Genomic DNA, 27,148 nt, shown 5'->3' with positions numbered 1-27,148 from the left:
GAATTTTGGTCTATTCTCACTTCCTGTGAAGTATGCTTTTACTTTGAAGATGAGAGAAGTTACTTCCGGTTGCGCTCTCATCTCGGATTCATGTTTCACCTCTTTCTCGCTTCCTCCAGCTGCTGAACTGTGTTTAGTGCAGCCAAACTGCAGCTTAGTTGTCCTTCTTTCCGGCTGCTCGTAATTCAACACAGCGCAGCAGAAAATGACCTCTCTGTCTAGAACCTAAGACAATTTTTGTCTCGAACTGTGTGTACCCGCCAGTAGAAGAAGTGAGACCTTCACTTGTCAGCATGAGAAGTAGGAGCAACTCTGGCGTTAAATTGGACAACTATGCCCGGGTAGTGCAGCAAACTATCCTGCAGCACCAAGTGAGTGGCTAAAGAGGTTCTACATAACTTTGATGACTTTAAGAGTTAAGCTAACTTGTTTAGTGGTTGAAAACACTGCAGCCAGACACGGAGGCTAAAAAAGAGTGAGAGGTAAAGCATGCACAGGGCGAGGTAAGGTTATATTTCGCAAGTCTGTGCTGCTCTGACATATTTAAATGTTTTTGTACGTGTTTGCAGTCACTGTAGAGGAACTACAGTCATGTCAGAAACGCATATGTTGTCAAGGTTTTCATGTGAACCTGCACTACAGAAATTACTTCCTGAAAAGATATGGTTTTTTTGCACATAATTTTGCTTTTAATCCCATGGATTTCGTGAAAAAAAAAAAAGAAAAAAGCATCTGTAAAGTTTGTGGCACTTTCCAAATTCCAAACGCCTTCCTGCAAGAATCTTATTTTAAATTATGTTGTTTGTTACCTGTATTTAGCTGAAATTTGTATCAGTGTTGTACCAATTTCTGTATTCCTTTGAGGCCGTACCTGCTGAGTCTGATTAGAATTATTTTCTGTGTATTATAAAACATACAAAACTCATTTTTGTTTTAGCTGAACGATTAACTTTGGCAAATGTGGCCTATAAAACAAAAAAAAAATTGCTGGTTGCTCAAAATGGTAGTACATGAGGGATAAACTGATATGAAAATTTGGGCTGATACCAATATCTGATAGTACTTCTGTCATGGGTAGGAATGCACAATATTATCTGCATGGTATTGGTATTGGCCAATAGTAGCTTAATATCGGATATCAGCCATTCTGTCAAAAATAATTCACCAGTATAAAAGGCTCTGTTCTTATGTGACAAACCAGTGACAATGATTCCTCCAGCACAGCACAATGTCATAAGAAACTGTTAAGTGTGCAACTGATGTGCTTTTCACCTGTTCACTTGTTGCTTGTGAACAGGTTGAATTTTGTTTTGTGAAGATTTACAAATTTGCACTGTTTTGAGTGTTGTCATTGTCTTCGAGAGAGCAGATGTTGTGGATAAATTTGACATTAAACATAAAGCAAGTTGAAAGTCTTGTATCCTTTTTAGCATTTGCATTTGTTAGCAGGCTAAATGGACAAAGTTAATGCAGTATTTTAATTCCACAGTAGAAAAAGCCATATAGTTTCAGTAAGTAGGTATTGGAAAAAAATATCGGCATTGGTATCGGTTATCGGCCAAATGAGTTTTAGTATATCGGGATACCGGTTATTGACCAAAAATCCAATATAATGCATCCCTAGTTATGGCCGATAACATGTTCATCAATATCCCTATTATATATTGAGATCTACCATATATCGGCACTAATATTGGTATTGGCCGATATAAGTCTTTTTTTTTAACATATTGGGCCGATATAAACAACCATTATTTATCTTGTTGGTGTCTGATTCTGGTTGGGGTTTTTCTTCACAAACGTTTTGAAACGGTAGTGAAATGTATAGAATATCAGTAAAAGGCCATAACAGCAATATTAAAATCAGATATTGATATCGTCCCAAATTTTCATATCAGTGTATCCCTAATTTTATATGATTCGCTACGCTTTTGAGACCATGTTAAAGCAACCACATCGCCTACGTTGCTTTTCTTCTTCAGTTTAACACTCTGTAATCCTGCACATCATCACTGTCGCTATCACAAGACTGAACAAGTATCACATGGCAACCCCTTCCTCAAACACACAGTAACTAGGTGAAAATAAACATAATTCGTAATATTGATGCAGTTTTACTTATCAGACCGAATGTTAAAAAATTACTAACGTCAGGCAATACCAATAATAATGTCGATATATTGTGCATCACTAGTTGAGATGCACCAAGAAATTGACCCAAAAAGAAAGATTTTTAGCACAATTTTAAAGCACTAACATGTCGCCCTGACAACAACTCTCTTCAGTGTGGATGTTGTTACTAAGATTTTTCATCTGAATCACTCTTGGGTCTGTTGTCTCTGAAACAGGAGAAACTGATTGTGAGGTCAATATCTGAATGTGAACACGGTCAGTTATTGTGGCTGTGTCCACTTCACTGCTCAAATAGAGCAATTAGCCAACAGTCCTCCATTATCACATCTCGTTACAATTGAAAACTCTCTGGTGGTCCAGTCACGTTGCTCTGCATCTCGGTATTTATGAGTCAGCTGCTTAGATTTCCTTAAAACTCCTCAGCATTTTGACTTCTCCTGCAGCACTTCAGTTCCACCTGGCCGATAGCCACGCTGTGGAACGGTTTTTCTCTGCTGGAAACAAAAGCTGCCTTGGTGCTGAAAGAGCCAACTGCCACTGTGAGCTAATGAGCTGTAAGGGCAGCAACACTTGAAAAAAGCTGAACAAGCAGCTGCATATTTGAACACAAACCCTGATCCAGCAGGAGGGTGAAGAGGCTTTATGGGAAACGTAGTTTTAGACATTTTGTTGCTGGTTCGATTCCTGGCCTGGCGACCTTTGCCACATGTCTTCTCCTTCTCTCATTACCGACTTTCCTGTCAACTAACTATCAAATAAAGGCCACTAGAGCCGATGAAACCTTAACAACAACAAAAAAAACTATGGCGTTTCACAATATTAAGACACCATACAACTGCAATATTATTGGGATTGGGATGGGAAATATATGTTGTGCACTAATACTCAGGTATTTCTCAATTTAATGATCTGCTGTAGTGCCAGAATCAATAATTATGTTGGTAAACTCCAAAAGGTGATAGTTTGAAGCTGATGCTGAAGAGGCCATATTCAACAAAAAGCTGTAGTCCAGACTGAATGTTGTGAGCCTAAAATACTGCTGTAATATTTGACCACTATAAGCATCAGTGTAATTGTAAAGATTGTAAACCTGTGTATTTTCCTTCCACCTAGCGGGGGTGCTCTACTTTCTGTCCTTCTGTATTATATTAAAACATACTGAAGTGCCCGGATGTAAATATTTTAGTAAGACATCATACAAAAGAAAATTTGTGATGGGTTGGGATTAACACTCGTTTTCATCCCAAATATTTTGTCATTGCTTTCATCATGCCTTCCATGCCTGATGCTCAGTTTTCTCTTCCCCCATAACTGTGGTTGCTGTGTGTTGGACAGGATCCGGTGACGGGTCTTCTGCCAGGCAGCACCGACCAGCCGGACGCCTGGGTCAGAGACAATGTGTACAGCATTGTGTCCGTGTGGGCCCTCAGCCTGGCCTACAGGAAGAACGCAGACAGAGACGAAGACAAGGCCAAGGCCTATGAGCTGGAACAGGTGGGTATGTGGATGGACTCAACATCATCATGTAGGCTGCAATACGTTGAAACCTTTGACATTTCACCCTCTTTGCCCGTAGAGCGTGGTGAAGCTGATGAGAGGTGTTCTCCAGTGTATAATGAGGCAGGTAAGATCATTGATACACTTATTGCTTACCTACAAAAGGATTTCACAGTTGAATTGCTTGGAAAGTCAAATTACTATATTTTCCTGAGTATAAGTCGCATTTATTTAGAAATTGTTGAACTTGAGGGAGGCCCTTGCTCATGCTGATGAAGGGTTCCAGTGACATGTTGTGTTTAGTTGCTTCTTATCAAACTCACGGAAACTGGAAAGTACCAATGTCCGTGCTCTAAATCAGTTTGCTCTGACCATCTGAGGTACCTCGTCAGATTGTCCTACCGTAGCGGGAAGGACCTGGCTTGGCGTACTTGAGAGTAGACGGTGAAGAGCAGAGCTGCAGTAAATCCATCATGACAGAGAGGCGGTGGTGTTCATCGACTTGGTTCCACCTGCAAAGTCATATATTCACTTCCTTTGAAAATATATGACCAGGAAGTGGAGACGTAGCTGCGCGGACCACAAGCCTCACAGCACCAGTCAAAAAATGAGCCATGAAGTCGCTCCGGACTATAAGGGTTCATTCACACCAGCCTTGTTTAATCCGCTTTAATCCAACGCTAGTTTGTTTGTCTAGGAAGAAACAAGTCAAACAAATTACTCTGACACCTCCACAGTTTGTTTGAAGAGGTGTGAATGCATAATCGAACTTCAATGGGGTCCGAAAGAGAAAACTCTGCTCCGCCTACAAATGTAGGACTTGATGCAGTTGAAGTGAGGAGGTGAACAGGTTTTTCAAAGGGTTTGGTTCGTTTGACACAGTGGTATGTGAACGAGAAGCACACCAGACGAAAATGGAACAAATCAATCGAACCGAGTCCACCAGACTGTCGCATGTGAAAACACCCTAAGTCGCAGGAAAGGCCAAACTATGGAAAAAAAAAATTGCGACTGATAGTCTGGAAAATGTGGTATTTCAGAAATACTCTGTTTTTTATCGTCTTTGTTTTCCTCCTACAGCTGGACAAAGTGGAGAAGTTTAAATACAGCCGGAGCACCAAAGACTCGCTCCACGCCAAGTACAACACCAGGACCTGCGCCACCGTCGTCGGCGACGACCAGTGGGGCCACCTGCAGGTGGACGCCACCTCTCTGTTCCTGCTCTTCCTCGCTCAGATGACTGCATCAGGTGCAGCAAAGGATCTCCTGTCCGTTTAGACCCAACGCCCGAATGCGCTTGGATCTAAAGTCGGTGTTTCTCTGCTCCAGGTCTCCACATCATCTACACCCAAGACGAAGTGGATGTTGTTCAGAATCTCATGTTCTACATCGAGGCAGCTTACAAAGTGGCTGTAAGTGTCCGTTCATCCACCTGGCTCACCGCACCTTTACGTTCTGGAACTGCTCTGAGTGTCTCCTCCCTGTCTGGCCTCCTGCAGGATTATGGGATGTGGGAGAGAGGAGACAAAACCAACCAGGGCATCACAGAGATCAATGCCAGCTCCATAGGCACGGCTAAGGTTAGCTCCCGTTTTACAGAGTCACAGGAATAACACTAAACGGAGGCCTGAACCGGAGCTAAAACCAGAACAGGTGTGCCCGTGAATATCTTGCACAGTCACTCCAGCGGCCTTTACGCTGACATTTAGCTGACCCGGCCTCTCCGAAATGACTCTGGATCAGATGCAGCGGCGGCAGCGGCTTTGTTTTGACGGTTGAAGTTGAGCGGCCTGAGGTGATGTTTGTTGGAGAGAATGAAAAGAGAAGAAGAGCTTATAGGTGGCAGCTTTGCTAGATGATGCGGAGGTTATATTAAAGAAAGCCTCAAGCTTCATTCTAAACGTGATCATTTTGAAGATTTAGCTTCAGACTCCAGCACTCTGCCCGTCTGACTCCAATGCTGTCCTTGGCTGGCACTAAACAGGAGGTATCAGGTTCTGTGCAGTCATTTGAGAATAGCCTCCTACACAGAAATAACACAGCACACAAAGTTCTCACTGCAGTCAACACACACAGACTTAAATTTAAAGGGGCAGTATTGTGAAAAATATGCTTCTTTTTCAGCTTTACATCATCAAACACAGCCTTGACTCTTTCATGAATGTTTGAAAAATCCTTTAATCTCCCATGGCAACCATTCAGCTGTTCAAAACGCTCGGGTGGGCCTAGCTCCGCCTTTGAGTCAAAGTTCCTCCTCATAGGTGCAGTTTCCAAGCTTTCGCCTTTCAGAGCACCGAACCCCTGCGACTCCCCTACTCGGCTCCTTCAGACTAGCCAGCAGAAATTAGCAAACACTTCAAGGAACCGTGCATCTGTTGAGCTCATTATACGAGCTACTTTTCAGTGAAACGCTGGTAAAAATGTGGTTAAAAGTTTAAAAGAGGAGCCGTGTTATGATGACTTACTGAAGACGGAGTTTCAGAGCAGGAGATTTTAAAGCGATAGAGGCCCAATTTCAATGAGTTAAATTAGTAAGTAAGTAAATTAGTCATATTTGATATATATAAAAAATTGTATAACAACTGAAGTTAAAATAGTTCCTTGATTGTGCTATAAAATGACTCTTTCGTGGCTGGAAAAGACAGCACTGCCCCTTTAAGAGGACCATACTGGACCATTTGTTGTCCTTGATGAAAAACAGTCCTAAAGCTTTCAGATAGATCGATGGCTTTTGATTCCTTTAGTAACAAGAGGACTTTTTGTCTGTTTATTGACAGAAAGGTGCTCAGATCTAAGAAACAAGCCCACATTTTTAGCCTCTCCACCTTAAAAGTTGACATTGGGTGTATATCTTGAATTGCCTGTTGCCAACCATTTGGATTTCCACTGGAAGTTGTTCCTACATTTCTTTCTAGTTTTTAACGATTGAAAGTAGCTTATTGGAGTATTCAGTAAATCTTTTATTTGCTAAGGTTGCTGCTTGACCTACAGGCAGCTTTAGAGGCTCTGGATGAACTCAACCTGTTTGGAGCAAAAGGAGGGCCTGGATCTGTGGTCCATGCGCTGGCCGATGACATACAGCACTGTCAGGTACACACACACACACACACACACACACACACACACACACACACACACACACACACACACACACACACACACACACAGCATGTTATAAAAATTAATAATATCATTGTTTAACTCAAACATTCTCTCTGCTTCATTTTCAGTCTATTCTGACGTCAATGTTGCCCAGAGCGTCCATCTCTAAAGAGGTGGACGCCGGAGTCCTGGCCATCATCACCTACCCCGCCTTTGCTGTGGAGGACATGAGCATAGTGAACATGACCAAGGAGGAGATCATCTCTAAACTGCAGGTAGCCTCTCTTCTGCTGTGTGCCTGTATGGTAGACATCAAGATTTGGAGATTTGTTCCAGGCTTTTTTTTTTTTCTTAATTGAAGAACTGCAATGTTTTAGAAATATGTGCTCATCTCCATGTTTCCATTATAGTATCTGATTCTAAACAGTAGAAAGTAATATATGTGCAAATTTCTTTTAGGGTTTTTTAAGCATTGAGAGTAAACACCCTTAAAAAGTCTTCAGTTCATTTATCTAAAATTGAGGCCTTAAAATGCCTTAAATTCATTTTAAAATGCAAATTGGCCTTTAATATTGTCACCTTCCTTAAATGATCACCTAAGTTTTTTTAGTTTTTTTTTTCATTTCAAGCAGCCAGACTTGTCTTTCTTTTAATCCAGAAGATGTGCAAAATTGTAAATGGACTGAACTTATATAGCGCTTTTCCAATTATTTTGACCACTCAAAGCGCTTTACATTAGATTGACTTTCCCCCATTCGCGCACACACTTTTATATAACGATACACAGGTCAGTAGGCCTGTTAGGTGCCTAAATCAAGGCGAAAATATTGCCTTGATTTAGGCAAGGTGATATTTTCTCTTTTTTTTTGCCAAAAAATGACTTGGGCCATTATTTTAGGAAGGTGACAATATATTAATCACAAGTTTTAAATTTTGTCCTGATAGGACTATTTAATCTCGTATATTTTTTTTTCTTCCTTGCAAGACTTTTCTGTCAGGCAAAACTTTGAGTCGCTCTCAGACATCTTCATTGCGTTCTGTGACTCAAGACCCTTGGGGCTACCATTAACTAGGGCTGCGTAATAATATCGATTTTGCGATATATATCAATATTTTCTTTCCTAGAAAAAAATCGATATTTATTCGCAAGTATCATAACATCCAACTGTCACCTTGCTTACTCACTGCTTGCTTCGCCGGGAGAGTGATTCGGTCATCAGGCTTAGAGTGATTCCTTCAGATGTTAAGTGTCAAGGTTAAAAAGGTATCAAACTATTCAGAGCAGGGTACTTCGTGCACTTTATTTACTTCACAAATACACGTAAGCTACAGTTTGTACTGTTTAAATTAAAAGAAACATGTTTTCTCACCACTTCTTTGAATCATTTTGTCCAGCTGTCGACTTTAAGTCTGTGTCCATGTCCAACCAGAGCCAGGTATTGTGTAGTTGGTGCTTTTAATCAGTTTTCAGTTAAATTAATTTAATCCAACTCTATAACAGTCACAAAATGTCACCAAAATCACTCTGTCCCTCTAAAATCTTTCAGAAAATCGCATAAGTGTATTGAATTGTATCGTTTGCCGAATATTGCAATATATATCATATTGTGAGCAGAATATCGTGTATTGTATCATGAGATTATTGTATTACTACAGCCCTACCATTAACTCACTGCTAATGCTAGATGCCTGATTAGTTTTTTTGCTAAGTGCAAATGTATCCATTCATAATGGGCTTAAAAATGTCTTAAAGTCTTAAATTTGAGAAGGTGAAACACTGATTGGATTGTGTTCCTGCAGTCTGCCAGAGATGTTTATTTTTTTCCAGCTCTGATTCTTTCTATAGTTTTCATTAAATACCTATTCTTATGAGAACTGAAGATTAATTTTACCAATTGTAGTCCTTTTTTTATATTGTCTTTATCAGCTTCTGCTCTCTGTGTTTAGGGTCGATACGGCTGCTGCAGGTTTCTCAGAGACGGCCACAAAACTCCCCGAGAGGTAAAAGGAGCACAAAAAACCCTCACATACAGCTTTTTTCATCTTCTTTTCACAAAACATTACCTTGTTACATCTGAGAAGGAGCAAACTGAGCTGTTACTTTTGTTTTAATCCAGTTTATGACTTTTTTTCCCCTTAAATTTCATCATCAAAGCAATGTAAGCTGGGGAGATTGTTGTAGCCGCAGTGATGATGTTTTTGTTGGGTTTTGTTTGGGTGGAAAGTAGCTGCGGGCAGCAATAAACTGAGGGATGCTGCATGAATACAAAAAGAGTCAGTCACCATGGCAGTGAATGCATCCCTCAGATGTTAGTTTCTTTGACTAAAGGATTGAAAGTGTGAAACTTTGTTTATTTTGTTTTGGTTTTCAAAAGAAACCAGTGGAGTCCTTTAACTAAACTGCATAATTAAAAAAAAAATCTATCACCAGCTATCACTTATCCAAAATTAAGGCCTTAAAATTCGACAATATAATGGAAATGCTTTAACTGTATGCTTGACCTTTCTGAATCCCTGCCAGATTATAGCTAACTTTTAGAGTTTGTTATTGTTGGAGGTCTGAATTTCTAAACCTTTGTCTTGATGTGTGTTTCTCTCCGGAAAGGATCCAAACCGGCTGTATTATGAGTCGGCTGAGCTGAAGCTGTTTGAGAACATAGAGTGCGAGTGGCCTCTGTTTTGGACGTATCTCATACTCGACGGCATTTTTAGCAACAGTTATGAGCAGGTAATTTATGCCTCGGTGACTAACATGAAACACATGTTCACTTTTGTTTACTTTTCATGGAAACTAATTCTTGATTGTGGAATTTAATTTTTAAGACCAAGTTTGCCTTTGATGAACTGTAGGTCTTGGGTGCCACTGATTAAATACATCAATTAGGACACTGGGACAATTGGCAGAAATTGGGACAACTGGCTTCTTCCCAGTGGTGTGCATCCCAGAAAATGTGCCTTTCATAGGACCTTGACCCTAAATACTACCCCAATCTATTATAGCATGTATGATAAAAATGACTGGAAGCCACACATTAACAAAACCTGCATACTTTAACAAGTTGAACCATTGTACTTAAAACTATATAACATGTAAGTGTTATTGTGAGCTAAACTTTGGTCAGATATCAGTAATTAAATGTCTTTCATCTGGGTTTGTATTTGCCTAATTTTTCTCCTCTATACCATATTTTTATTAAGTCTTTTTGTAGGTATATTATTGAAACAGTGTTGTACTTTCTTTGTACGCAGACGTGTTTTCTGTATATTTCCGCTGATGTTGGTTACAGGTGCAGGAGTACCAGGAGGCGCTGGAGGCGATCCTGATCAAACAGAAAGACGGGATCTGGCTGCTGCCAGAACTCTACAGTGTCCCTCCAGATAAGGTGATGGATTTCAAGCTTTAGGACATCTTTCATATCTAATCTTAGCTTCAGACTGACTTCTTTGAGTGAAAATGGGTTTTAGGTGATTGTAAATCTGTCCCTCTATGTGCTTGGATGTTCAAACAGGTGGAAGAGGAGTACGTGAACCCTCACTCAGTAGAAAGGATCCCAATGGGGAAGTGTCCTCTAAAATGGGGTCAATCGTTGTACATCCTTGGAAAACTCCTCTCTGAGGTGACCAAACATGAGAAACCTGATGCTGCTTGCTGTTGCTCATCCAGACAATACTGAAGGCCTCAAAACTTTCAGTAAAATCCTGCTTGCTGTCAATGAAGTAATACTGGGAAGTTTTGGGGTAGTGCCTCCATTATAGGAGCTTACAAAACATTAAATAAATTAGTTCTTTGAAAACTAAATCAGAATTTTTTAATGCATAAATATTTGTCTAATAAACCTTAAAAAGTCATAAAACTTTTTAAATTCATACCCTGAAATTAAGACCTTAAAATGACATTTCAAAAATGTACGTTGGTATTAATCATAGGTATTAAATTTGGTCTGACTAGGCCTATTTAATCTTGAATATATTTTTTCTCACTGAACTTTTCTGTTAGGCATAAATTTGAGTCACACGCAGACTTTATTGCGTTCTGTCACTCACTGCTAACATACCCTTGCTAGCTAGCTAGCTTTTTTTGCATCCATCCTGGGGAAGTTTAATTTTAACACCAGTTGGTTGGATTAAGTTCGTACATTTCTTTCCATCCATAAAGTTCTTAAAGTCTTAAATTTGGGTTGGTGAAATCTGCAGAAACCCTATAAACGGTTCTTATGTGCTTCTAGGGTTTTCTCGCCCCGGGAGAGATCGATCCCCTTAACAGACGGTTCTCCACGATCCCTAAGCCTGATGTAGTTGTACAGGGTGAGTTCACAGCCAAGGCTAATTTACTCCTGCAGTCATTCTATTGTTTTTACCTAAACAAACTGGTTTTCTCCTTTAGTGTCCATTTTGGCTGAGACAGATGAGATTAAGGCACTGCTGATGAAGAACGGTATAAACGTGGAGACCGTGGCGGATATCCATCCCATCCATGTTCAGCCCTCCAGAGTCCTGAGTCACATCTATGCCAGACTCGGTACAAGCTCCACATCACCTCTCGTTCTAACCACCAATGGGAAGCTTCAAACCTGATGCTAACTTAAACGTTAGCGGCTAACGTTTAGCCGGTGTTCTCACAGTGCTCAGAAACTTCATATCTTGTTTGTGCCTCAATAAATTTGTTTCCTAAATGTTTCCTAATAAACGATGTAAGAAGAGCAGTTAGGCGCTTTTGTTATCAAGAACTACTTCCTTTTGTACTTCAAAATAAGAGTCCTACGCACAGACTTAGAATGTATGGCTTACATCAAATTCTGTTGCATGACATTGGGTGGCACAAAATGTAATTTTCTCCTCACATTCCCTTTCTTTCTTGATTCTTCTCGTCTGTTTCAGGCCGTAACCCGAGGCTCGGCCTGACGGGAAGACCCTACAGAAGAATAGGAGTTCTGGGAACCTCCAAGTTCTACATCATTAGAAACACAATCTTTGCTTTCACTCCTCAGGTAATGAGAAACAACAGATATCTGGATTAAAATCCCAAAAGATTTCACATTGAAAACCTCTCATCCTCCATGATCTTTCTTTTTTTTGCTAAAACCAAACACAGTTTATTGACCACCAGCAGTTCTACTTGGCTCTGGACAACAAGATGATCGTGGAGATGCTGAGGAACGAGATCGCCTACCTCGCATCCAGATGGAGGATAACCGGACGACCGACGGTCACCTTCCCCATCTCACAGACCATGCTGAGTGGGTGTTTGTGTCCGCTGAGCGTTCTTTCTGTTGAACCTTTACATGCTTTGCCTCTGTGATGGCTGTTTTGCTTCGTTCTGCTGCAGCTGAAGACCGCACTGACCTGGACCCTGCAGTCATAGCTACGCTAAAGAAGCTACAGGATGGATATTATGGAGGAGCAAGGTGGATTTATGTTTGATGGATTGTCCACTTTAAATTAGGTTTGTTTTAAGGTTTGGAAAGTGCTGGATTTCTGTATGAAGTCCTTGAAGGTGCTTGATGGTCAAACTGTACAGTTTTGTAAGAAAGTGCAAACTAACCTTTGATCAAAAACTTACATTTTGAAAATGTTACTTTCAGGTGATAACTTCCATATAAAAAGTCATACACATATTTCTTTTCCTCACTGCCTGACGTTAAATTGGACATTTTTTTTTTTTAAGTTTTAGATCAGTGAGATTTACCAAAATGATTTTTATGTCCTAAATGACAGAAAACATAGTGAGAAAATTTTTTAGAGATTATTTTGTAGCTTTCTTTGTATATTGTGCTTAACATTTGGACCCCACAAGTTTTTTGCTCTGGTGAGGTAGCAGTGAACCCATATGCTTCTTTATGAATTTCTGCGTGTGTGGTTTCGGGAACTGACGGTCTGATGGGACAAACCCCACACTGTCAAACCGTGACATTTTCCACAGGTTTAGCATTTAATTTGAGCAGAAAGGTAATTAACCTTTATGTGACTTGATCAATGTAAGGAATATCAATTATTTCTAATGGGTCAATGGATGACCTATTGATCTGTCATCCATTTCAAAACAATATTTTTATTTTTTTTAATTTTTTTTGTTAATGTTATGTTCATAGACCAGTCAGTTGTATAGCGTGAGTACAGAGACATTTTAAAACATAAAAAGTTTGTCCCTACTGTAGAATGTAGAAAACTGGACATTATTAGTGACGGTACTAAATTACTACAGAATAGTAAATTGAAACAGTGTTTTTTTCAGTTTTTAGTTTTAGTTCATTTGTATTGTTTAAGTTAGAAAACTTACCCTGTAAAGTTCTTGCATTCTACTGTGGGAAAAGTGTACAAACCCTGTAAACACCATAAATCACTTCCTTCCCATCTCCTTTCTCTGCCTGTAAGGACCCAGACGGGAAAGCTGTCGGAGTTCCTGACTACTTCCTGCTGCGCTCACCTCAGCTTCCTCGACGGTAAGGGTTCCGGCAGCATGGGCCGGCACATCGACCAGTATGATGATGATGATGATGACGGCGATGGATACATGCATGAATTACGTTGTGATGATGGTAAGAATAAAGTCTGGATGATGGAGAGGAATGGTGACACCAGCTAATAATAAGACATTTGCACCACTACAGGTTACGTGCTTTTCATGGTTGGTTTTACCATTCCTTGTAGAATGCACTCCAAAAATACATTCATGGTGTCAAATACAAAGAATTCATTTGTCTCTTGTTGCACGAATTTCCCAATGAAGAAACTAAATCATAATTTTTATTTTTGTTTCCGATTATTACAGTAGATTTAATTCTCTGTCATTGTAAATGATGATTGAACTAACCTCTCTGAGCATATCTTTAACGTGATTTACCTGGAGCTCCATCATAAACCTAAATCACCAGCAGACTTGCATTAATCACCACTGTCTTCTACATCATGTGTATACTGACCTGTGTAGAGTTTCACCATAGTGGTGATGGTGGTTGTGGTGAGGCAGCATGTTGTGTGTGCATTTTGTTTGCATAAATCCATCATTTATATATATATAAAAAGAAATGCATGGCAGCTTGAGTTCATTTGGAAAATATTTGATTTTTTTCTTGAATTAAATATGCTGGAGTGAAAACATTTTGGCATAAAACTGATTTTGCGAGCATGACTTGGCACAGCTGGTTTGGTGCATTTTCTCCTAAATGCATCACATTTCCCTTTAACAAATGCATGAAAAAATCAAACTAGAAATAGATTTTTCAGACCTTTAAATCTTTTAAATTAAGTTTTTTTTTAAAGAAAGGTGAGTTAAGACCTTTTTCTCTTTTAGTTTGTATTTATTCTGTGTATTTGCCCTTTTTTGCTACTCATTGTCGTTTCCTTGCTGTCCGTTCCTCCAGAAGCGGACGACCTCGCCCAGTATCTGGACCACCTGTTGGCTCACTCTTCCCCCAAGAAGTCTAAGCATCAGGCAGGAGGCCTGGGCAGGTTCAAGGCGGCGGCCACCAAGACCAAAGAGATGGTTTCTCTGATGAACAAGGCTCAGGATCTGAACATACACAGTGAGCCGTTACAGGAGTTCTGTTTCTAAAAGAAGATGATGATCCTCAATCAGGGTGTCCATGCATCCTTAAAACGTCTTAAATTAATTTATCTTAAACTAAGGCCTTAAGAAATTTAAGACAATGTAAGTTAGCCTCAGATATGTTAATCACAGGTCTTAAATTTTGGTGTGGAAAGACCTTTTTAATCTCATATTCTCTGTAGATTTTTTTCCTCGTGGGACTTTTCTGTCAGGCAAAAGTTTGAGTTGTGCACAGACATCCTCACTCACTGCATTCTGTGATAAGTTGCCAATACTTGCTTGCTAGCTGGCAAGCAAACAAACAAGTCATCAGCAGCTAGCTTACGACCCTCTAGCTAGTTAGCTTTGAGAGCAGTAGATTTTCTTTGGTGATGTCAGGTTTTTTACATTTGTTTCCCCCTTTCTGGGTCTGGTTCATGTACTGTTTTTTGACTTTTATTTTGTTTGTTAACTAGCCATCGTAGCTAGTAAACTCTCTAACAAAGTTGCTAGCTCTCTAGCCACATGCCATGTGAGAAACACAAAGCCTACTGCCTAGAGCCACAAAAAGACCCCAAAAATGTCACAGTTTTTGTTCCCTGCATTTCTTTTTTGCATTTGTTGTGAGACAGATCTTAAATTTTATTCATATTGGTCTTAAAATGGTTATAGAAAGTCTTAAATTTGAGTTGGTAAACTTGCATAAACCGTGCGACTTTTTTTTCATCCAGACGTCAACATGTACCTACCGAGCAAGCTGTTTCGTTCCTGTCAGCCGTCACTCAACCTGAATCTCCCAGACCCTTCTGAGCAGCAGGAAACGCAGGTTCTCCCTGTTCTTCTCTTTCTTCTTCTTTGCCGGCACCAAACGCCCGCCTCACTCTGACCGCGTCTCCCTCCGTCCATTCTCCAGAGCTCGGCGGTGTCGATCTCAGTGGAGAGCGGCATCCCCAGAGACGAAAGCGGAGCCGTCGACTACGACGCTCTGGTGCAGCTGCTGAGGGACACGAAAAACCTCCAGGACCAGGCAGACATCCTTTACATCCTCTTCAAAGACAAGTAAGACTTTGACCTATGCATATTAGTGCAGTTGAACAGGACTGCCACTGCTGCTGCAGTCCACAGTAACCGTCTTGTTTGTGTGTGTGTCCTCAGGGGTATGGAGTGGGACACCCAGCTGCAAGGCAAAGGCTTCACAGTCAGATCTCTGCTGAGCGAGCTTTATGAGAAGGCTGGTGACCTCAAACACTGGAGCCTCATCAGGATGATCTCTGGGATGCTGAAGAAGAAGGTGGAGGAGCTCGACTCGGTACGGAGTGGCTGCGTTGCCGTGTGAGGGATCCTTGCACAAAACCAGCTGCCATCAATTCCTGGGAACGTCAGGAAGATTAGTCAAACCCAAGTTTCCACACAGTCTGGAAAAGTCCAAAACTTGATTTCAGTAATTCCAGGTCCTAGAATAATATGGGAAAACGAAATTGAAAATATGAAGAAATGTTTATCTCCTGATTTTTAGCACCAATTCATCATCTTAAATGAATCTGAAATAAATAAGTTAGCCTTAAATATGTCAATCACTGGTCTTAGTTTTGTTGTGGCAGGACTATTGAGTCTCATTCTATGTAGCTTTTTTCTCATAGGACTTTACTGTTATGCAAAAATGTGACTCTCGTGCAGACATCTTTACCGTGTTCTTTCAATTCCAGGCTGGTACTGCTAACTAGCTGCTAATTAGCAGCTAGCTGTAATCTTGCTAGCAAGCAAGCTCTACCCTTGCTAGCTAGCTAGCTTGACCCTTGATAGCCAGCCAGTAATGACTAGCTTTTTTTTACATCCATCATTTGTAAGTGCAAATCAATCACCAGTTGACAGGAAGATGTTCATCTTAGCCATTGCCTCACTTTTTGGCATAAAACTGATTTTGCGAGCATGACTTGGCACAGCTGGTTTGGTGCATTTTCTCCTAAATGCATCACATTTCCCTTTAACAAATGCATGCTAATGAAAAAATCAAACTAAAAATAGATTTTTCAGATCTTTAAATCTTTTAAATTAAGTTTTTTTTAAAGAAAGGTGAGTGAAGTCCTTTTTCTCTTTTAGTTTGTATTTATTCTATGTATAAATACAAACTAAATACAAGCAAATAAAAAAATCAAACATTTTTTATTTGCGATTTTCCTTTGTGCATTTCTGTTGTGATGCAAGTCTTAAATTCTATTCATAGTGGTCTTAAAAAGCCTTGAATTTGAGTTGGTGACACCTGTACAAAGCCTGCATTTCATTTTGCTTCTGCCACTTTTTAACTTCCTCCTTTTCTTTCTGATGTTTTCCCTTTCTCTTTTCTACATTCCATTCTTCTTTTTTTGTGCGCTCATTTTATTTCTTATGTCTTTCCTTCCTCCCTTAGTACCATTTTTTTCCCTTCCAAGTTCCAGCCTGCTCCAAGCTGTCTGCTATCAAATTATTAGCCATAACTTTATAGTTAGTTGTTGTATGTTATATATGAAAACAGTATATAACCTGAAAGTGTGGAAAGTCTGGGAAAACTTTTACATGAAAATTGAGTATAAACCTTATTAAACGCATGCGATTTAGAAGTGCAGAAACATTTCCAAATCCATCTCCCCAACGTTGTCTAGGCGTGCTCTGACCTGCTGGCGCACCAGAAGCACCTGACCGTGGGACTTCCTCCTGAGCCGAGAGAGAAGACCATCACGGCCCCCATCCCTCCGGACCAACTGGCCGCTCTCATCGACGAGGCCAGCGACAACAACATCAGCGTGGCCATCCTCACCCAGGTGGCTCACTGCGTCCCCCCCACCCCACATAACCTCCCATGAATCGCTCCTACCTGTCGTAATCCCTGCCCGTCTCCTAGGAGATCATGGTGTACCTGGCGATGAGCATCAAGACTCAGCCGTCTCTGTTCAGCGAGATGTTCCGGCTGCGAATCGGCCTCATTATTCAGGTCATGGCCACCGAATTGGCTCAGTCACTCAGCTGCTCAGGTCTGTTTGTTATGTTGGTCAGTCAGAGGTTCAACAGCTTTGTTCTTACTGAGTCGAATTGAAAACGATGGAAGAAACATCCAGGACTTGTTTTTGTGTGTATGAGCAGGAGAGGAAGCCACAGAGAGCCTGATGAGTCTCAGCCCGTCTGAGCTGAAGAATCTGCTGCACCACATCCTGAGTGGGAAAGAGTTCGGAGTGCAGCGCAGCGGTCAGTCCTCCAGTACCACAACTTGTTTTGAATTATTTACACAGCTTGGCTACATATATTTTATTATCTAGTTGTCATGCTACCTATAAAATCTTAGATCTGGGATTTGATATCAGTGGTCCAGACTTTCTTTCTTTTTCTTATGTCTAAATGTGTCCATCTTCCCTTCCTCCTTCTGTCATCATTTCTTTCCTTCCCTCCTGCCCCTCCATACAGCATATCTCACTTTCTTCTTTGACTCCTAATGTTTTTGTTGTTTGCTGCTTGCCTTGTATCTTTCTTTCTTTCTTTCTTTCTTTCTTTCTTTCTTTCTTTCTTTCTTTCTTTCTTTCTTTCTTTCTTTCTTTCTTTCTTTCTTTCTTTCTTTCTTTCTTTCTTTCTTTCTTTCTTTCTTTTTCTTTTGTTGTCTCCTTTCCTCCATTATCTTTCTTTCCTATTTTATTCAGCTTTTCTTTCTTTATCTCTTTTTTCTTTATTTTTCTTTTCCTTCTCATTTCAGCTTCTTTCTTTCTGCCTTTTTTCCTTACTGTTTTTCTTTCCTCCTCTCCACCTTTCCTTTTCCTTCTTTAATTCTATAATTCTATCATTCTGCTTTTTTCTTGTTCTACCTTTATCTTCTTTTTGTTTCTTTATTTTGTATTCTGCTTTTATTCAATTCTGTCATTGTTTCTTTGTTTTTATCTCTTTTATTTCCCTCTGCTTTTTTCTTTCTGCTTTTCATTTTCATTCAGTTTTTCTTTGTGTTTTTTTTTTATTCCTTGAGGTTTTAAGTTACTGAAGTTTTTATGAAGCGAGATCTACCATAAATCAACAATAAAACGTAAACAATTAATGTGCTGAGCTCTACCTACATGGAAAACTATGCAGGATCACTGTAAATTGTAAGACTGTGTTTGGTTTCCTCGTCTGCAGTAAGGGAGGCAGACGTCGGTGTCAGTTCTGTCATCTCCATCCATCACCTAGGCAACACCGGCGCCACCAAGAGTGAGAGAGCGGGCATCAGTAAACTGAAGAGCGACATGAAAATGGTAGGCAGCTGAGACTCATTAACACTTTTAACTCGACCTGCATTCAGAAGTGGAGTGAGAAACACAATTAAAACTTTTAAACAGCACTAAGGATTGAGAGACTAACTCAACAATCGTTTTTAAACGGAGGAAAGCGAGATTCTGGGACATGATTATCTTATTTTAAACAATGTGGTGAACTTTACTTTTGTGCCTTTTACAGCTGGAGCGCAGGTTATCTATGTTGGACCCCAGTCAGGTGATGCTGAACGTAATAGTGGGTGTTAATTCACCTCACGGGTGCAGATGGAGGAAATAATTTCACCTTCATTGAAGGAGATTTTAAGTAAAAAAAAAAAAAATTATTATTTTTTATTTATTGCGCCAATCAAGTTTGAATCTGGAAAAATTATCTTAATTCTTACAACTGACTCAAAAATCCAGTTTACTAAAGAAGCTGGGGTTTGTAATTTTTTTTCTGCTGGGTCTTATTTTGACGGTAATTCACATGGGAAAATTGATGGTGTTGGTTCTCCAACAAGAAAATACTGTTTGGTTATCTACTGTCAAGATCTGTTTAAAATTTGAGTTTAACGTTACTGATTTTCAAAGAAAAAAAAATACATAAAAGTAGGAATAAATTGCCTTTTTTGTGACAAATTGACACAAATCTGGTCTTTTTTCTAAGTTGTGTGTTACATGTGGATAGAACATTAGTTTACCTCATCATCCTCATCATCATCGTTTTCACATGAGAATAAGATTGTTAAAGAGATTCAAGATCCTGACCAGGAGTTTAAGTCTCAAGTCTTTGCTTTTGAGACTTGCGTGCGACACGAGTCAGAGTCCAAACCTCGAGTCATCATCTCTGACACGGTGATGGATGTTTACAGTTAGCTATGCTAACTATGCTAATTATTAGCAAATTACTGCTAATAATTAGCGTCAACGTTTCACAGCAACTTCTCTCTGACACACAGTGGAACATCGCTTCTGCGTCTAGCTTCATGAATTAATGAATAAAATACAGATGGAACGCTTGAAAATACCTTTCTTTTTTTCCCTCTTTTTTCCCACTCCTCTTTCCTCTTGTTTGCTTTCTTATTTTTCTGCCCTTTTTTCTGCTTTTTTCTTTCTTTCTTGTATTCTCTTCTTATTTCCTCCTTTGTATTTTTTTTGTTAACCAAATCAGCGATTTTTGCTCACAGTTATCAATTTAAATTGGCAAAATCATTACCACGTGTAGCCATAGTAGATATTAAGAGATGTTTTCAAGTGATTAATTTTATTAAGTTGGAAGCAGCTATATGTTACCATAATCAATCTTTTTTCAAACACTGTTAAGTTTAGAGTTTTTCAAAATAAATCAGAATTTGGTAAAAAAAAAAAAAAAAGTAAAGTTGCAGGTCAGGAATTGTCAAAAATTTATCAATTGGTCATAAAGCTATTAATGGACATTAGCGTGACTATGAACACGTCCAACCTTTCATTAGCTTGTTCTTTGCGTTAGTTGAAGCAGACTGTAAGATCTGACCAAGATGAAACCAGTTTCATTGCTGTAAATTTAGAACCTTAAATCATGTTTCTGTATTTCAGCTCGACCAGCCTGTGACGCCCACCGAGAAGGTGACAATAAAATGAACAGCAGGGGTTCACTAGAGATCATTCATTTCAGTCTGAAGCTCCTTTCGTTTCTGAGACTGGTGTATTCTGGTGCTTTCTTTCTTTATAAACTTTTAACAGGACGATTGATTTGGGAATTATCTGCTGCCTGACTGTCTTGAAGACAGTGAATCCATTTAATTTTCTCAAATTAAATGTTTGTTTTTTATAATAACTTGACTAATTCTTGCAGGTGATTTTTCTCAACTACCCGATAATCCCTGTTGTTTCTGATACTGGTGTACCATCATGCATGTTGTGACTCTACTGGCCTGGGGTTGAGCCGACTCATCACTTTTTCTACAATTTAGTTTTTTTTTTTGCCTTTTTTTTTTTTGTTCATTGTCTCCATTTGTTTGTTTGTTGTTCTGCCTCTCAGGGTGTCCGAGCTCAGTCAGTGGACGTAGAAAGCATCGAATCTGGGGTAAAAATCTGCTTTTATCTGCCAGTTTTTAGAATTTTTATAGAGACATCACCTGGATTTAGTAATGGATCTTTATATTTTTGATAGAGAAAACTGTGGGATTGTTAGGTATACACATTTTAAGAATGGTTTAGGAGCCATTATGACAAAATGTTGATTATTTCAGTAGTAAATGTAATTTTGTTAACTTTATCTGGTCATAATGTTGCATTTAAAATGATCTGTACTTGTTATAATTTGTGTAATAGCTTCATACTCGTATAACATGCATTGTTTTCGCTCCTTATCACAAGTTCACATGTTGACAATGTTTTGTTTGAAGCTCGTAGGTATCTTAAGTTTTAAAAACTCACTTGTAGACTATATTCATAATTAAGTAAATGTAGTCTTGTTATCTCAGTTCTCTACATATTCTACAGTTTTTGTTTCTACGTTGCAGTAAACAAGATAACAAATTTTAGTGCTCACCCTAATGGAGTAATCTGGTAACTAGGGATGCAAATTATCGATTAAGGAGTTACTATAAAGTTGACTGATCTTAACAATCGACTTGGTGTTTTTTTCATATGTGAAACACTTAACTTCCCATGAACAGAGAGATATTCTTACACTTGTTAATCTTGAAGGAATGTTAAAACGCAGCTCCATGAAGCTCACAACAATTTTTCTGCGCCACTCGTCCGCTTTTCTGTCTGCACATCCTCTTCGTTACATGTCAGTCATTTTTGACTGTTGTCGCCCCTCCGTCATGGAGCTCGGCTGAATGAGCGCTACTAAAGTGGTAACTTAAGGTTCTTGTTTAGAGGTTATATTTAAAAACAGAACCGCATAAAGTGCATTTTGCATCCCGCACTGGACTCTATGGACTGTTTCGCTTTCCTGTTCTGGCTTTGCTCCGCCATCTTTGTTCAGCTGGCTCCGCCAAGGATGACCAGCGGCGTCCTCTCCTGGATGGCGGCCAAACTACAACACTAAAAGAAGGTCTAAGTTATTAGTTAATCGATTGGAATTTATTTTAATTCAATAACCCATTAATGGACAATTAATCGTAAGTTGATTACTTATATCTGGTAACAAATATTGAGATGTCCCCCACCCTTCAGTAGAACCGATGAAACTTCTCCCCTGGTAAAAGGAAAAGATGAACTAGCAGGATGCAGATGTTTTCTTCCAAAGCGCGTCATAAAAAAAAAAAGGCCCAACAACTTGACGTCACTTTTTGTGAATACGTCTAAAAACGTTTCACTGTGCTTTTAAACAAGCAGGGGGTGCTGTTTCACCAGATACCATCAGTGGCAACAGAGACTTATCTTTTGTGTTCCTCGCTCTGCAGCGGTACAGACTACCCTCTGTAGAGTCCATTGACATTCCGGACAGCTTCCCCGTTTCCAAGGACACCAGACATGGCCAGTGGCTGCGCAGGAGGCGGCTGGACGGAGCGCTGAACAGGGTCCCCGTTGGCTTCTACCAGAAAGTGTGGAAGATCCTGCAGAAGGTCTGTCTGCTTGACGTTTGTTACACATTATTCAGTGAATAATTTACCCTATTGTGAAGTGTAGCAAGTTTGGAATACGTTAAAGAAAGCGTCGTTCAGCTAAGTCCTCATTAGTCTCTTTGGATTGTGCTCGAATTAGAATCTAAAGGTCCTATTTTATTTTGGCAAACATGCTATCAAAAAATTCAAAATATTTTGTAATATTTTATAAGGCAGAGATAAAGTGCCCTAATTGTGTTGCAGTGCCATGGTCTGTCCATAGAGGGCTTTGTCCTTCCATCTTCAACCACCAGAGAGGTAAGAAATCACTCCACTACTTGTGTTTTTACATTTTCTCTAATAAACTTAATATCAAAGCAATCTGGGAGATATTTATTTTTTTCTAATGAGTTTTTCCTCTAATTGCAACTCCAAAGTACTTTTATCGAACTGTAATTTCATCACTGTACACTGAGATTTGAAACTTTTATTCTATTTGTGAAAACACCCATTTTAATGCTTTTCCTGCATTAGACAAGCACCAACACTACAATATATCAGCAGGTCAAAGTTAGACTTATTGCAGATTAATGTTAAAGATTTTTTTTAAAGGCCTGTAAAACTCTGTTTGGGATTGGTGAAATATTTTATCTGTTACTGAAGAGTTTTTAGGCTTTTATTGCTCAAAACTCTCCAATTAAAAATTCTCAAATGTTTTAGTCCATCTATGCCACATGTGTCAAACTCAAGGCCCGGGGGCCAAATCTGGCCCGCCGTAGCATTTTCTGTGGCCCTTTAGACTCCAAATTACATCAATACGTTCTTCCAGTTTTTCACAAATCTGCAAAATTCACACAAAATCAACAAATCTCCGCATTTTTTCTTCTTCTGATTTTTAGTGCAAATTTTCTCAAAATTGGTCAAAAACATTGAGTTTAAGTGACGGCAGCCTTACTTGATGTCGAGTTATAGTCCATAATTGATATGGTATGTAATAAAAAGTCACATTTCATATCATACATTAGCTAAAATGTCATAAAAATTCCTAATTCCTTCCTAATTTCTAAATTGGCACCACAAAATATGCAATTTTGGTTGCAGAAAAAAAGCACTAAAACAATCACAGAATCCTGGAGGAACAGCTATTTATTGATATTTTAATAATTTAATTAGTTCTATCAATATATTCTGGCACAAGCGGCCCTTTAAGAACATTCAGGTTTTTGATATGGCCCGAAATGAAAATGTGTTTGACGCCTCTGATCTATGCCAACGAAGAGTTGAAATCACTTGGATAAAACACCACCGATGTGGCTTTGAATAGCAAAATTAAACCAAACTCTCTTTTTTTAACGCAAGAATGACGATTTAGACTCGTTCCATATTTATATTTTGCCTTCGTCAGATGACCCCTGGAGAGATTAAGTTCTCCGTCCACGTGGAGACGGTGCTGAACCGTGTCCCCCAGCCCGAGTACCGGCAGCTGCTGGTGGAGGCCATCCTGGTCCTCACCATGCTGGCCGACGTGGACATCCCCAGCATCGGCTCCATCGTTCACGTGGAGAGGATCGTCCACCAGGCCAACGACATGTTCTACAAAGATCAGGTCAGAATCGGCGGCTCCGAACGTCCGCGTCTGGATTTCAGCCGGGCGCTCAGACGGATTTCTTGTTTTGCCTCCCGTCCCCACAGAAGGACCTGGGAGCGGAAGACCACATCCTGGAGAAGGACCCGTCCACAGGGGTGTGCAAGCTGTTGTACGACAGCGCTCCCAGTGGCCGCTTTGGGAGCATGACCTACCTCACTAAGGCAGTGGCGGCGTATGTGCAGGACTTCCTGCCCAGCGGGGCGTGTGCGGTGCAATGATGGTCTACAAGAAAACGATGTGGTGTGCTTTATAGAATAGTAATAAATTAACAGAATGGTGAGATGCCATGAGGTCAGAGTGTTAAAGCAGAGAGTGTGCTACTGTTTTTATTAGGCTGTAGACCACAGGTGGCAAGAGCCGGTGTCCTGCAACTTTTAGATGTGCCTCTGCTGCACCACACCTGAATAGAATAATTAGGTCGTTGGCAAGGCTCTGGAGAACTTACCTACACAAGGAGGAGGTAATTAAGCCATTTCATTCCAGTGTTTTGTACCTGTGGCACATCTAAAAACTGCAGGACAGCGGCCCTTGAGGACTGGAGTTTGACACCCCTGTTGTAGAGTAAAGGCCATGTTCCTAGCTAATTGGCTTTTTTTATTTTTATTTTTACAAGTTGGCATTTTTAAGGACGTCCTCAGTGCTCATATTGGTTTAACAACCTTGGCTTCATCCTTTACTCAGGCAGCATGATTGGACAGCAACAGAAAATCAACATTTTTCTTCTTCTGAAGCTGCTCAGGATTGTAATTTCCTCCATACCAGCAGATTAAATACATTAAAATGTAAAAACTAAACCCACAAGCAGATCCCATCTATATGTTCCTCAAAATAAATTGAGGAATATTAGGGTTGTAGTGAAGCAAAAGCTCAGGAGATTATACACAATTTAAGGTTCACAACAAAAGTTTACCTATGCTTTTGAGTTTCCTGAATAGATTTACCAAACTGAACCTCACAGCCCTTTAAGAAACTCTGACATAAATCTAACTTGAACTTGCTAATATTGTTGATGCCGAGTGTAGAGTGATCAAATTCCAGTTTGACAAAAGTCTGAATTAGAGGCAAAACTTATTAGAAATGACAAATATATCCCTTAAATTTAGCACTGTGATGTTATTGTTAGCATTTAACGGTTGGCAGCGTTTCCACAGTGCTTACAAATTCATCTTTTGCTTGACTTTACCTGTTCTTTTTTCTACTGCAGATAAAGGATTTAAAACTAACCAAAACACCATCGTTAGCATTTAGCCAGAGTTAGCATTTAAGGGTTAGGATTATTTCCACATTGCTTACAAATGACTCTTTTGGTTTTTTTTATTTTTTATCACCTTTTCTTTTTTCTACCCAAAATGCTACAGATGAATGATTTAAAATATCTACAGAAACACTGAAAAAGTTTTTACCAGAGTGACTAGTGTGACTAGTTGATCACAAGTCTTTCTTTATTTTTTTTTTTTTTTTTTTTTTTTTGTCGACTCTAAGTGCCACAGGGCAGCTTAACTACTTTCTGTATGGTTTTGAAAAGTGAGTTTCAAACTTCTTTTAGTCAAATGAAGTCTGACATTCATTAAACAGATCAACAGTTTTGAAGAGAAATCTACTTTTTAATATCTGGAGGTCTTGTTACTGTACTCTGCACCTGTTTGCTAACTTTAGCTATTCATCCGCCTGAGATTTTCAAGCCAATATTCGTGTATCTTACCGTTTTTATGGGTGAGAGCCATGATTACAAGCTGCATTTGTTCTTTATAAGAAAGAAAAATGCTAACTAATTTATCGCCACTTTAGTATTGGTCCTAGGCTTTTCTTTTTCTTTTTTTTTAACAAAGCCGTCTGAATGTTGTTTTTTTTTATTGAATTTTGTTTGTTCCAAGTTAAGTGTCAAAGGTTCACATGTGTTCCAATCATTTATTTGTTGTTCTTTTTTTTTATATAGAAACCAATTTTTATCTGGAGTAAAGGAATTGAACAATCAACAACTAATTAGGCTGATTATAACGAAGGCATTTGCTTTTGTGTGTGTGATCTTCATTGACTAAACAACTTCAAAATAGATTAATAATTCACAATATAGTACAACTGTATCTCCACTGGGGTTCGTAATTGGACAGTAATGCATTTAAATCTTTACACTCTTATTTATTTAGTTATGAGATTTTAAGATGGTAACACAACTAAAGGATGTTCAAGAGACGTCTGTTTTAGTTTTCAGTTAAAAAGCAGCTTTTTCAGTTTGTGATACTGAAAATCAGCGTATATCTTACTCATATTTGCCTTTATTGGGTTAGTGAGCGTATCGCTCCTTTTAAGCATAAGCTGTGATATTGTCCAGAACTTGGTGCTCACTGTAGACCGAGCTGTTGGCTTGATTATAGTGAACTGTCAGCAGTTTATACACACATCTGTTGTCTTGCACTATATTTCGAACATGTTTAACCCTTGGTTTAGATGCTCACTGTCCCATATTTTGACAGGAGATCGGGAATGAATTGAATGTAGTCGAAGAACATGCCTGACGGTGCCTCTGCTGCATTGACGAGCTGATATTGCATATTTTTTGTGACGTATTTAAGCGTATTCCTCGATGACGACAGTCGCAGTGAAAAGAGAATGAGTGCATCTACTGAGTGAGCTGCTTGTTGACTGTTTTTGAAACTAATTCTGTAATAAAACTGTAGATGTTATCCTAATTCAGTTTCTTCTATGAATGCACAACGTCACAGATAATATCACAAAACAGTCACAATGCAATACATGATTGAGAAAAAAATTGTTTTCTATGTTTCTATGCAATTCGTGGAGCTCATTATTATAAACAAGATTAATTAATTCATTTAGTCTGTTCCAGCATTTAGATTTTATTTCAGTTATCTTTCCAATATTTTTTTCCCCGTTTTGGGTTGATTTGATCCTATTTTACACATCTTTTGTCATTTCTATTTGGACTTGTTATTCAATGTGATTATATTCACCCTGATATGAGAACTTAGTTGAAAATTACAGAAAGATCGAGGAATGGATGAGAAATTAGCTAGAATCATATTTTTTATGATAATGAGTCAGGGAGAGGATATTATGAGAAATTGCTTGGACACCTAGCAAACTGTAATCTTCCCAGATATTTAAAAAGGATTAAAAAAATAAATGAAGCAAAAGTATGGTCTGTCTGCAACATCCACCAAAGCACCTTCTGATTTGTGTTTAGGCTTCAGAAAAAGAATGATGACCAACCAGAATTATGAGAAAACGAGTATTGCCCAATCGATGATAATAACCCTGCCACATTTGGGTCGTGATGTTTTTATGCCATCTCTTCTTTTTGTCTGTGTGAATTTCCTCCCAAACTTGTCTTGCTTTTTCTTCACACCTTTAAAGTTCTTTCACACAAACTTTACTATAGATGACAAAAACTAACGAAATAACTAAAACTAAAATTGAGAAAACATGTTTAACTGAG

General features: G+C 39.2%; 1 protein-coding gene across 4 annotated transcripts; it reads left to right on the top strand.

The window, feature by feature from the left end:
- The first annotated feature begins 65 nt into the window (after positions 1-65).
- Positions 66-26,381, top strand: phka1a (phosphorylase kinase, alpha 1a (muscle)). Of its 4 annotated transcripts, none has more exons than XM_081599189.1 (32): positions 66-371; positions 3,469-3,627; positions 3,710-3,757; positions 4,711-4,879; positions 4,960-5,042; positions 5,130-5,210; positions 6,622-6,720; positions 6,861-7,007; positions 8,680-8,733; positions 9,338-9,460; positions 10,020-10,115; positions 10,242-10,349; positions 10,959-11,037; positions 11,117-11,251; positions 11,611-11,720; positions 11,825-11,969; positions 12,059-12,137; positions 13,105-13,172; positions 14,094-14,255; positions 14,989-15,083; positions 15,171-15,316; positions 15,413-15,566; positions 16,897-17,055; positions 17,136-17,265; positions 17,375-17,476; positions 18,389-18,504; positions 20,080-20,109; positions 20,525-20,569; positions 21,903-22,064; positions 22,308-22,361; positions 23,449-23,649; positions 23,736-26,381. In XM_081599189.1, the coding sequence occupies exons 1-32, from the start codon at positions 294-296 to the stop codon at positions 23,907-23,909; spliced, it is 3,591 nt and encodes a 1,196-aa protein (XP_081455315.1). In that variant the 5' UTR covers positions 66-293; the 3' UTR covers positions 23,910-26,381. The 4 variants fall into 4 exon arrangements, with proteins under 4 accessions (XP_081455315.1, XP_017166106.2, XP_008433571.2 ...); XM_017310617.2 differs by having other exon boundaries at positions 13,105-13,268; XM_008435349.2 differs by lacking the exon at positions 20,080-20,109 and having other exon boundaries at positions 13,105-13,268.
- Positions 26,382-27,148: the final 767 nt, after the last annotated feature.

Source organism: Poecilia reticulata, chromosome 18, assembly GCF_904066995.2.
Source record: "Poecilia reticulata chromosome 18, P_reticulata-male-v2, whole genome shotgun sequence".
In the NCBI taxonomy this organism is placed as follows: domain Eukaryota; kingdom Metazoa; phylum Chordata; class Actinopteri; order Cyprinodontiformes; family Poeciliidae; genus Poecilia; species Poecilia reticulata.
This window is presented reverse-complemented; position numbering and strand designations above follow the sequence as displayed.

Coding starts and splice junctions, on each gene's coding strand:
- phka1a (XM_017310617.2), top strand. CDS start 294: ATGAGAAGTAGGAGCAACTCTGGCGTTAAATTGGACAACTATGCCCGG. Junction 14,256..14,988: donor TCAGGATCTGAACATACACA/GTGAGCCGTTAC, acceptor TTTTTCATCCAG/ACGTCAACATGTACCTACCG. Junction 15,317..15,412: donor TACATCCTCTTCAAAGACAA/GTAAGACTTTGA, acceptor GTGTGTCCTCAG/GGGTATGGAGTGGGACACCC.